This window comes from Ursus americanus, chromosome 12 (assembly GCF_024610735.1).
Source record: "Ursus americanus isolate L20-20 chromosome 12, mUrsAme1.1.p, whole genome shotgun sequence".
NCBI lineage: Eukaryota > Metazoa > Chordata > Mammalia > Carnivora > Ursidae > Ursus > Ursus americanus.
This window is the reverse complement of record NC_142138.1, coordinates 45,272,884-45,285,476: the sequence shown is the minus strand read 5'-3', so window position 1 is coordinate 45,285,476 and position 12,593 is coordinate 45,272,884. Positions and strand designations below refer to the sequence as shown.

The 12,593-nt window shown below is 45.5% G+C and overlaps 1 protein-coding gene across 1 annotated transcript in view; it reads left to right on the top strand.

The window, feature by feature from the left end:
* Positions 1 to 12,593, top strand: part of ABCA4 (ATP binding cassette subfamily A member 4) — a 126,262-nt gene that overhangs the window by 89,845 nt on the left and 23,824 nt on the right. The window contains exons 31-36 of the mRNA XM_045801750.2: positions 4,300 to 4,394; positions 5,883 to 5,915; positions 7,240 to 7,345; positions 7,449 to 7,523; positions 7,757 to 7,926; positions 9,605 to 9,782. Of these exons, the coding sequence (XP_045657706.2) occupies positions 4,300 to 4,394; positions 5,883 to 5,915; positions 7,240 to 7,345; positions 7,449 to 7,523; positions 7,757 to 7,926; positions 9,605 to 9,782 (657 nt within the window). The remainder of the gene's footprint in view (positions 1 to 4,299; positions 4,395 to 5,882; positions 5,916 to 7,239; positions 7,346 to 7,448; positions 7,524 to 7,756; positions 7,927 to 9,604; positions 9,783 to 12,593) is intronic.

The following is a 12,593-nucleotide window of genomic DNA, read 5'->3' as shown; positions in this document are numbered from 1 at the left end:
AAAAATATATATATATACAAGTCATGTATGCTTGTTACAGAAAAATTAGAAAATACAGTTGAGTCAGAAGGAAAAAATCATCCTACAATTGGAGATAACCAATAACATTTGCTCTTTCTCCATTCAAACAGGATTATATTTCAAAATGCTGTCTTGAAACCTGCTATTTTCATTTAAAAACATATCATGAACATATGTTCACGTCAATAAATATACATCATCGCTTTTAATACCTATATACTATCCCATTTCATTTAATTTAACCTCTCATTGAACATGTGAGTTTTCAGTGTTTTCCATTGTAAACAATGTAGTGTCCATTCAAATGTATATGTATTTGCACACTTGTTAACCTAATTAAGACATTTACCGCATGCTGTGTAACTAACATGCATACACATGCATGTGCACACACACACACACACACAGCCAGCTACTTACATTTTTTTCTGAGCAGCATCCTATTCTGGGAGTTCTTTTTTTTTTAAGATTTTATTTATTTATTTATTTATTTGAGAAAGAGGGGGCGGAGAGAGAGAGAGATCACATGCAGGGGGTGGGGTAGAGGGAGAAGCAGATTCCCCGCTGAGCAGGGAGCCCAATGCAGGACTCCATCCCAGGACCTGGGATCGTGACATGAGTTGAAAGGCAGATGCTTAACTGACTGATCCACCCAGGCTCCCTCTTTTGGGAGTTCTGAACTCCTTGATGTATCACTCCAGTGAGCCTCTCCCAGGGGTGTCAGAGACAGTGAAAGGAGCCAGGGGACTCTTACTCTGTCTTCAGTTGCTAACAGGCCTCCCAGCTGACGGGCTTGAACTGGGCCTTGTGTGGCCCTCTCTACTGATCTGCTGGTGAATGAACGATTCCCCGAGAAGCAGCGTGTCCCAGGGGGCTGAGCACTGGCTTTGGCATCAGAGAGCCCCTGGCTAGTTACTTGGCCTCTCTGAGCCTTAACTTCCTCATTTATAAGTTAAAGGTAACTACTTATTTCATAGTGTTATTATGAGAACTCAATGAAATAATGTGGGTAAAGAAACTATATTATTAGCGTTAGATTCTTTTTTTTTTTTTTTTTTAGAGCTTATTTATTTATTTGACAGAGAGACAGCCAGCGAGAGGGGGAACACAGGCAGGGGGAGTGGGAGAGGAAGAAGCAGGCTTCCAGAGGAGGAGCCCGATGTGGGGCTCGATCCCAGAATGCTGAGCCGAAGGCAGACGCTTAACGACTGAGCCACCCAGGCGCCCCTGTTTAGCATTAGATTCAACTCAACTGATGATAACCTCAGACTGACAGTGGATAAAATAAGACACAATTTGTTTCCCTCTCACTGGAAAGTTGATTCAGGCAGTCCGTGACATTGTGTTTTGTATGCTCCTCCCTGGTAAACACGCCTAGCCTCATCGGCCAACATAGCAAATCTACTTTCCTGGTAGCAGAATAGAAGACAAAGAGAGGGCAAAGTGTGCAAATGCACTATCTTTTAGGGAAGATATCCAGAAGCCGCCACACTGCACTTTCTCTTACACATGATTAGCCAGAGCTGAACATCAAGGAAGACTGGGAACTGTATCGTCTTTATTCTGGAGGCCTTGAACCCACACAAAAGTGTGTTACTATGGCATGCAGCAGAAGGCAGAGCACATAATGAGGACAGCTAAATTTTGCCATAGCATCAATCACAGTTGCTGGCCTAGGAGTGATTCTGTGTTTGTGAGCATCCTCCTGTCTTTCTCTTTTTTTATTTGCTAAAAGCATACACCTTTATGTTTCTCAAGCAGTATGTTTTCCCTTTGAACCACAACTCCGCCACTGTAGCATCACAGAGATCCCAGAGGAGGGAATCAGGGAGCTCGTTCTGATTCTCTGTATCCCAAGAGGGAGCTTTGCTTCTGTGGGGGTGACTGAGGGTCCCTGCGGCTGCTGCTCAGATACACGCAGCCTCAGGACACAGCCCAGGAGTCCTCGGCTGGGAAGGCGGGGAGGAAGGCCAAGCCTAGCTCCGTAGAGATCCTACCTTCAAGCTGCCTGCCTAACTTAGGAACTTTTTTCAATAATCAGTCCTTGGTCCCTGGTGGGAAAATTTAACAGATCCCCATAGCCAGAGTCCGGGTGATTTTTTTTTTAATCACTCCTGCATTTCCTCACTATCATTGATGCTTCTGTTGGGAGCAAAATTGAATCTCAGGCATCAGCACAGGAGATGCTGTGTGTGTGTGTGTGTGTGTGTGTGTGTGTGTGTGTGTGTGTGTAGAAGATACACACACACACACACACACACACACTCATATTTAGACCCACTCACCCCACTCACTCAAACACACTCTCCTATTCGGCCTGGAATAAAGCCAAAGGGTATGGGCTTCATACAGGAGATGCTCTGTGTGTGTATGTGTGTGTGTGTGTGTGTGTGTGTAAAAGATACACACACACACACACACACTCATATTTAGACCCACTCACCCCACTCACTTAAACACACTCTCCTATTCGTCCTGGAATAAAGCCAAAGGGTATGGGCTTCACTCAGAGCTAGTAAAGTGTACATGTCAGGAGAATGGGGGTGGGGATGCAGTCTTCTCTAGGGTCCCTTTCTGTCCTAACATTTTTTGAATGGTGGTAGGTCCTAAGGTGGAAGTGCTCCATTCCTGACTTCTAGAATACACAGAGATCAAGTTGTAGGAGTCTTTTATTTGATAGCATTTTTAGAAAATAATTTATCACAAATTACCAGACACCTGCAACTGTGCCAGCCTAGATTCTACCAGAGTAGCATGGCAGGTGCCCCAGGTGCCATTCTCAGCCTGAGAAGCAGGTGATAGAGTGAAAAGAGCAGGGCTATGGAGACAGACCAATGTAGGTTCAAAGCCTAGATCAACCCCCTATAACTTCTATAACCTGGTGCAAGTTAGCTGAGCTTTCTTTCTGGACCTCAGTTTCTCTGGCTGTAAATTAAAGCAACAATTCCTCTTTCATAAGAGTATAAGGATTAAGGGAGACAATGAATATAGAGCATTTGACACAGTGCTTGGGACACAGTAAGCATTCAGTAGATGCTAGTTCTGGAACCAAGTGAAGAAAGTGAATTGAAGGGACTAAAATAGGAAAGGGGGCAAGGGAGGCAGAAAGTGTATAAAAATGAAAAGAATGGTATGTGATGGTGTGTGATGTGTTTTTAATGCCACCAAAAATACCCTCAGCTACATCTGAGTTGTACCCTTGACACCCCAGGTTCTTGATTGACCAGAACTGAACCAACACTATGTAGACCCAAATTTAAAGTAATATTGCCACCTGGTGGCCGAACTCATGCGCTTTTTGAATCTTCCAAAGGCGAAACCAGCTTCCAGTTGTGAATATATTTTGAACGCAATCTATAAATTGTAAGGGACTGTTTGAATTCTTTCATCCATGTCATAAATTTAGTGTTTCACCTGCATTCCAGGTACTATTCTGAGTGCTGGGGACACCACAGAGAAAGTCCTGCTCTCCCAGAATGTATATCATACAGAGAGGTAACAGATAAAAACAAGGAAGCAGATGAACTGGAAAGAAAATTTGAGATAGAGATGTAAATGAGAAGATAATGCAGCAGTAGGTTATGATAGAGAGTGACTAGAAATAGACAGTACTTCTCTGAGGAGTAAAATGTAGGCCGATAACTTGAATGACGATGAGCTAGCCATGTGCGGTTGTCTGGGCAGAGTAATGCAGGTGGAGGCACAGCCAGGTGCAAAGCTACCTCAAGAATGAGGGGTGTGCAGTGGAGAAGCAGGGAGGACAGGTGAGGAGGGTAAGGAGTAAGGAGAGTGATGACCAAAGGGCTCAGAGAGCAGGGCAGGGCCAGATCATGTGACCCTGTCAGCCTTGGCGATGGTCCTCAGAGGAATGTAGGGAAAGCAAGGAAGGTGCTATTCTGATCTACATTTTTAAAGCTCAGTCTGGCTGCTGGATAGAGAATGGACTTTGGAGGGCCAGGGTGGGATGAGGAGACCAGTCTGGAAGTATCTGTCGAGGTCCAGGTGAGGTCTGAGTGGAGGCTTGGACTAGGGTGGTAGTCTGGAATTGGAGCAATGGGGATGGAGTGGAGATTTATTTTGGAGTTGGAACTATCCTATCTTGTCAATGGGTTGGAGAAAAGAGAAGGATCCAAGATGGCTCCCACATCTTTGATGTGGGAACTAGGGACATGCCAGTGCTTTATTCAGTATCTTCCCAGCAGCAGAGTCCATAAATAATTTTTGGAGAACAGATCTCAGATTCCAAGGTGACTAACACAGATTTCTCATTTGCCTCAGAGAATACAGCGCAGCACTGAAATTCTACAAGACCTTACCAACAGGAACATCTCCGACTTCTTGGTAAAAACATATCCTGCTCTTATACGTGGCAGGTAAGGAGAGATTCTCTCATACTTTACATCCTGCTCCCTGTAGAAAATACTAGAGGTGGAAGATAATTTATTCTCACAACTTATCGGCAATCGGGGCAGTGGAAAATTTTCTTTTTCCTGATTTACCCAAAAAAGCAATTGAGACATATATAAGTAGAATGCAATTTAAGATTAATTTTGTTTTCATTTTTTGTTTTATTTAGGCCAAGCAGTCTTAAAGTTTAACCCAGTTACCATTAAAAATAAAATAAAAAAGCACAGAATGCATCCAATAATGCAGCCTTATGTTTTAACTAGTTCAGAAAGAGAGACAACATTCGGAGGGGAGGGTAAAGGAGAAAAAGGAGAGAAGCAAGAGGGAAAGTAAGAAGCAAAACGAGAAAGGAACAAATCGGACCAACATAGGAAAAAAGCAGTGAGATGGCAGCGTGTGAGGGAGGCCACAGGTTGGCCGGGTTAGCCTCCCCTTGTCACACCCTAGCTACAAATTCTCCTCTCAGCCACTGGCCTTGCAGTATGCCCGTGAGCTCTTCTGCGAGCACCCCCTTCTCCCAGCTCCGCAGCTGCTCTTCTCAGGCCCCAACGGCGGGTGAGCAGCGTCAGCAGCCCCTGTCCGAGCTTGACAAGAGCATGCTCTAAAAAGGGGGTCATGGGGAGCCTGACCCAGTCCCCATGTGTCTAGGGCCTTAAAATAAAACCCCATACTGTCTAATTTTCATAGTCCTTTCAGTGGCTTCCTCTGCCAGACCTGAACAAAGGATGAACGGACTCGGTTAACTAGAACACGCAGCCAGGGGTGAGAGCTGCTGCTGAGAAGGCAGTGCCGAGCCAGCGCTAGCAGGATGAAAAACGCCGTCCAAGCACAAAAATAAGACCAGCGTGCCTCGTATTTATTCAATAATGCCGTAAAACAACCACCACCCCAAACTTGGCTCTCAGCAATATATTTGCAATATGGAATTTGGGATTTTGTGCTTGATGATAGTGATAGTTTGGGGGACTGAACTATGAGGTCTGTAATTGGCATCTGCTCATTACTTGTCATTTTACCCCTGATTGGCTGGAAGTCAGTCACTTAACTTTGGGCTTAGATGAAGTCTGCACTTCTCCCAAGTGTGCATGTGATTAATATTAGAGTCTTGCTTGTGCACAGTGGAAGATGGGAGGGGTGCAGACTTCAATCCACACTGGTATCATGGTTGCCCCATTTTCTGGGTCCAGATGGTCTGACAAATGACCTGACCACAGGACCACCCAGAAAGCCCAAAATGCAGGATGTGACTTGGAGAGCCAATGGTGGCACACAGTGCTTCCCCTCCATGTGTACTTGGGCTCGGCCCCTGGGCCGGAAGGTTTCCCCGTTGTTTTGATATCAGGAAATTCAAAACTGCCCTGCAAGACTGAGCGGCCCCAGTGAGTGTTTGGAAGGAAAGTTAACACTACCGCCTTCCTTAGGGTATTCATTGTATGGTTTGTTTTGGCTTTCAGCTTAAAGAGCAAATTCTGGGTCAACGAACAGAGGTAAGAAACTACTTTTATAAGAAATTAAAATCTCAGGTTGATCCATTTAAAATAACTGCACATTAAAAAAGCCACACCTGGAGCCATGTGGGCTGTTCTGTATGGATTCAGGGCCTCACAGTTGTGTCCTGAAGGATAGGTGGCAAAGTAGCAGATGTCCCTGGAGGATATGTAGGGGAGACGGTGTTGCCTGAAGAGGTATTCCAGAGCATTCTCACTTGGAGGGGGTTCTAAAACCTCACAAGGCTGCAGTGATAGGACAGGTAACCTAAGCCCTGCCACTCTCTTCCCATCCCTCTTGAGCCTCAGGCAGTCTGGCCCAGCCCTAGGCTCACCCTGTTCCTGCAGCATTCTGGAGGCTCAAGTAGTTTCAGAGGTTTGGAGAATCATCCAAGAATATTCTAAGAGTGAGCTGGACTCACAGGGTCCCTCCGCAATAGGGCTTCTAGAATGAATGCAGAGCTGATATTAACTTGATTTCCTGGGTGGATTCTAAACCATGAGAGGGAAATCCAGCCTTTAGAATTGCTTCCTAGGGAAGAATTTTCCCTAGAGGGAAGTGTGGGACCTCGGTTGAAGCAGAAATGGGGGGGAACAGTCTGAGTCCCTGAGAAATAAAGCTCCCCTCCTCTGCCTTGCCTAAGCAGCAGATTAATTTTATTCTGTCAAGGAGCTTGACTTTTTTCTGGCACTGAAGGGCTTTATACCAGAGAGCAACAGGCCCAGATTGGTGTTTGGGCATGATCACTTGAAGCTGCCAAGCAGTGTGGAAGATGGGTGAGAGCAGGAGAAAGCCGATGCTAGGACCCCAGTTAAGGTGCTAGAAGCAGTGTTAGGGCAGGGGATCTGCAAAACACGGAAGTGGCTCCAAAAAGGAATCCTCGGTTGGGGTGTAAGGAGAATCAGGGAAAACCTCAAAGAGAAGATGAGAGATGAGTTGGAGTTGGCCAGATGCTCAAAAAAGGGAAAAGCACTCCTGGGAAGCTAGCAGCCCGGATCGGCAGAGATGCCAAGGCAGCCTGCACCAGCGGGGGCTCTGGAAGTGATCTAACATGGCTGGAATATGCCACTCGAGGGAAGGCATGAGGAAGGGCAATATTGGAAAGGTGGGCAGAGACCAAACTCAGTAAAGATTGGGACTTACCCTGGAGGCAACAAGGAAGCATTAATAATTGGTTTGTGAAGTGGAGCCATGTTGCTGACTAGTCCGGACAATTCCCCCCGAAGTACACATGTCCCTGCAGAAACCAAGAGAGCTATTGACAGGTGTGAAGCACAGCATGGTTCGTGGCCCTGACTTGAGGACTTCTTGTTCCCTTGTCAGGTACGGAGGGATTTCCATCGGAGGAAAGCTCCCAGTTCTTCCCATCACTGGGGAAGCACTTGCTGAATTTTTAAGCCACCTTGGCCAGATGATGAATGTGAGCGGGGTATGTAAACAGCCTGGAGATTTGGGTAGAACTTCTGATGTGCTGGTTATCATGAAACAGAAATAATCATGAGTGCTAAGTGGGGGAAAAAATGGTTTTCTAGGGCCCTATCACCAGAGAGGCCTTTAAGGAAATGCCTGCTTTCCTTAAACATCTAGAAACTGAAGACAACATTAAGGTATTGGTCCTGCCTAAGATTTAGCCTAGAGCTAAAAATTCACGTGAGCTAGTTATTTTAGTTTTATTTTCCCAGCTTAATTACATTCCATCCCTCCTCCTGTTAAAATCTAGCCTGGAATGTCTTCCAGCTGCCAAACCCTTCCTCCTCCTCCTCACATTCTTTCTCCCGCAGCTCGTTTTTTTCTTTAAACAGCTGTAGCACCCCTGCCAAAGCCTGTCTCTGCCCTGTAGGTGTGGTTTAACAACAAAGGCTGGCATGCCCTGGTGAGCTTTCTCAACGTGGCCCACAGCGCCGTCTTACGGGCCGGCCTGCCCAAGGACAAGGACCCCGAGGAGTATGGCATCACCGTCATCAGCCAGCCCCTGAACCTGACCAAGGAGCAGCTCTCAGAGATCACAGTGTAAGCCGCCATGGCCCCCAGCCTCCCAGCTCGCTGCTCGCCCTCTCCACTCTAGGGACACCCCGAGAGGATTCTCACTAACGTGAGCTGCTGGGCCAGATGTCAAGGTTGTTAAATCAGGCACACATGAACATGAGACTTTCAAATGCCTCGTGTACCAAACGGCTTGGCCATTCTTTCTCTTCATATTTATTTGGAAAGTAAGCATTAGATTTGGTTCTCTTCCCCATTGGCTCTTGATAACAAGTTGCTCCTGGAGCTTACACAAATATTCTCCTTACCAGTTTGCAAAGTGACTGCCGGGAACTGGGAAAGTGGAGCCAATCTTTCATCTCCCCAGGAGATGAAATCATCTTCGATTCTGGTAATTTCTCTCAGATGGCCGGACTTTTAAGATGTCAACAGATCCTTGCCTTCCTCAAGCTTAGGGTCTTACTGCACGGCTTCAGGCAGTAAAAGACATCAGTCCAGGGCAATCTGTAGTATGTGTGCGCCATTTGAGGCCTATATTCGGTGAGAATGGCTTCATGAGTGTAGACTTCTTCTGGCAGGCTGTGAGGGTCCTCATGTTCCTGTCCCAGTGTGTTCAGTGCCCTGAACACTCATCCTGAACATGTCAAGTGTCATTGGCTAAAACTTGGGCCCTGGTCCCCCTGGGGCTTTCCTTTGGACACCCTCTGAGGCCCTCAACTGAGGAATAATAATCTGTCCTATGCCAGTTCTCATTCGGCCGAGGTTTCTGCATCTCCTGTCAAGCCTCTTGAATCTGAAATAAGAAATAGGAGTCCACTGTGGTTATAAAAGTAGTACATAAAATAGTATATGCTCATTAAATAAAGTATACAGAACAGAGTTTTTAAAACTTATTTTCTACAACCCTGCACAGTTTAGGGAGTTGCCTCTAAACACTTTTGTGTGTTTCCTTCCAGTTATTTATTCTCTTCTTCCTGCGTGTGCAGATCATGCTCTTTGTAGTTTCATCAGGGCAGTGCCTGGTACATGTGGTGCCTCGTGGGAATTAGTAGGAAGTGCTCTGTTCTCCGTGCAGGCACTGTCCCACGCCAGGGCCGTGCTCACATGTGAAGCTCAGGTGGGACTTCAGCCCACACCTGCCGCCTTTGCCACATGCGTACTCAGCAATCCAGGAAAGGGTGAATAGAACCAAGCTCCTGTATAACCGGCCTGTTCTCTTTTCACTTAAATTTACATGATGAATATTTCCCCATGTTGTGATATTTCTTGAAAACATGATGTAACAAGATTTCGCAGACCATATCACTGTCTACATAGAAAATCCAAGAGTTATCTATGGACAAATTATGAGAACTAATAAGAGCAGTGTAGTATATGAGATTAATATAAGAATCCATTTCTATACACCAACAAATAATTAGAAAAGGTAATAAAATTTGTTTAGATTATTACATTAACATGGAAAATGTTGTATATTAACATTAATATTAGTATTCAGTAGTAACATGGAACAGGAAACCCACAGATAGCCACTTAACCTTGACCCAGTTTGACTAGCAAAACTGAGTGAAACAAGCTTCCAGGGGATTCTGGAGGCTATTACGTGGAGTTGGGTGAGGCCCTCCCAGAGCCTAACTTTGTCCTTCTCCTGCTTCTGCTCCTCCTTCTTCACCTCTCTCTCACTGTGTCTCTCATCCTGCTGCAGGCTGACCACTTCGGTGGATGCTGTGGTTGCCATCTGTGTGATTTTCGCCATGTCCTTCGTCCCAGCCAGCTTTGTCCTTTATTTGATCCAAGAGAGGGTAAACAAAGCGAAACACCTCCAGTTTGTCAGCGGAGTGAACCCCACCACCTACTGGCTGACCAACTTCGTCTGGGACATTGTAAGTGTCAGGTCATGGTGCTTCCCTCGCCTCCATGGGCCCACGGTGGGCAGGTGTTTGTCTGCTCTGACTGAGGGGACATGGTGGGATGGGCTGTTGGCAGGGGCTGAGCTGAGGGCCTTGTGTGTTCGCTGTTTCTTGGAAAGGCACAGAATTAGGAGCCCCAAGCTGGGGAAGGATGTGGGGCTTAGCTTAACAACTGCTGAGTTGAGGGTCTGCATGCCCTGCACCAAGGGGCCTTCTGACCCACTGAGTAATCACTGCACCACAGGCATGAGGCTGGCTTTCCTGGGAATAATCTGGAGCTGAAGAGGTAATATCAGGAGGTCCTTCATCCTACATTTTCTTCTTACATCCTGATCTACCCTAAAGGGGAAAGGATGGAACTTCTCCTGTAGGAGAGTCACCAAATAAATATAGGACAGCAGTTAAATTTAAATTTCAGATAAAACAATTAATGATTTTAGTATAAGTGTATTCCACCCACTAAATATTGCATGGGACATATACTAAAAAAAAGAAAGTATTGGTTTTTTATCTGAAATTCACATTTAAATGAGCATCCTACATTTTTATTGGCTAAATCTGGCCACCCTACCCAGTGGCCTTACTTTGCTTTCCCACAGTAACCAGACCTCCACTAAATCAGATTAGCCACCACTTTAGGGAATATAAAGAAAAAGTTATTTATCAAGTCAACAGCAGACTGCCACCTCTCTCAAAACCAGGATTGTTGGGGCAGGAAGGAGTTGGGATGGGTTACTTTATGACAGACCACAGGGTCAAAATAAATTGGCAGCAAAGCCCTAATTATAATGTAGCGGGGATCATTTGACACCAGCTCCAGTGTTTTCTGGGCACTGTGGCTAACAAGATCCTTTGTTTTATGCCAACTTTCTAAGACTAACATGAGTTTCCATTTCATGTTAGGGTAAGATATATCATGATAGAGACCAACACAAACCACCTTTTTCATGGTGGTTTAGAATAATGATGACAAATATTAAGGTTTATAAATACATGGCTTCTTTTATCTTAGCTTCCTAAATGCAATCATCACCGAACAATACAAAACCAGAAATCATCAGTAGCAACTAAATTCTTTCTTCTCTATCCTATCTACCTGAGAAAACACTTACAAGTGCATGGGGAGGAGTCAGAACCTGCACGCCTCACTTTGGACAAGAACGTCACTGTAGCTACCCACACTGCCCTGCCTTCAAGCATGAAAGGAGCGAGGCTCACCTGCACTGAAAAGCTGTGAAAGTGCTGGGCTTTCCATTCTACTTTTTTTTAAAAGACGAAGATTATAGAATTTACACTTTGGGCTGACCCATGCATGTGCCTAGCTACAGAGATCTCTGAGCCTAAAGAGAAATATGTGGATAGAAGGCTGGAGTGGGTGTCTGGATGGGAGGTGATACTTGCAAAGTAGACACTTAGCAGGCCAATGAAGACCTACAAGATGATGAATATGACACTAGCAGGCTTCTGAAGCTCTAGAATTTTAAGGCTGGCCTGGAATTGAAACTCTAGGACCTATAGCGTTGGAGCTTAGCACCCTCATTAGCCAGCAGCAAAAAGATAACATATATGCCCGAGGGTCATTGTTGAATGAATGAACAAACACTTATTGTTTATGTCATTCACTCAGCATGGATAGGATGTTTTAAGTCCTTATTTTTTATATGTCATCTGGTTTTCTTTTAAATTTGGAAACAATCACAAAATTGTTAGAAATACAGTTCAAAACTTTTTTCTAGGCCATTGGAGAATACCTTCCCAACAAGATGCCCTTTGCACACATACACACATACGCACCAACTCCTCCAATGTCTACCTCCTGTAAGTGAGGACACACCCCACACAATCACAGCATAACTGTCAACACCAGGACACTAGCCCTGATGCATCATCTCCCTCTTTTCCTCAGACCCACTCAGATTTCGCCCATTGCCCCAGTAATGACTTCTGTAGAAAAGGATCCAGCTCAGAGTCATTGCATTTAGTAGTCCTCTCCCGTCTCCTTCAGCCTGCAATGGTTCCTAGTCTTTTCTCAACATGTGCAACCTTGACACTTTTGAAGATCACAGGCCAGTTGTTTTGCAGAATGTCCTTTAATTTGAGTTTGCCCAGTGTTTTCTCACGGTCGGATCCAGGTTACGGCAGTGGTATCATGAAGGCATACTCTGTTCTTCTCACTGTGTCTGACCAGGTAGCTTCTGACTTCAGTTTGTTCTATTACTGATGATGGTCATTTTGGTCCCTTGATTTAGGTGGTGTCTGCTGCGCCCTTCCACTGTAAAGTTACTCTTTCCCCCTTTATAATTAATAAGAATTGGGGGAGAGGTAGATATCCTATTTGTTATCAAACTTCCAGGCTCTCTCTCTTTCCATAGTTGCGACTCGTCTCCAAGAGCAAGAAAGTGGCTTCTATTACCCCTGACTTATGCAGCTACTGAGCAGTATACCTGTAGGTAGTAAGTTTCCCATAGCTGCCACCATCCTCTCCCTCATGTGGACACCCTCCTCTCCCTGCTCCAGCTGGCCCCCATATGGAGGTCCTCCTCATTTGGCTCCGGCTCTGATAGCCCCAACCAGATGGACCCCCTATAAGGACACCCTCCTACACCCGACACAAGCCCACCCTCTGTGGGATGTCCTCCTCACCCTTCTCGGATTCTCATCCTGCTCGGGACCACTGTGACATCTCCTTTGACCCCACTGTGGCTGCCCCCCTCTCCCTATCTGTCCTAACGGCTTTAGGACTGAATTGTGTAGGAAGGGAAGAAAAGGGATAAAACGATAAAA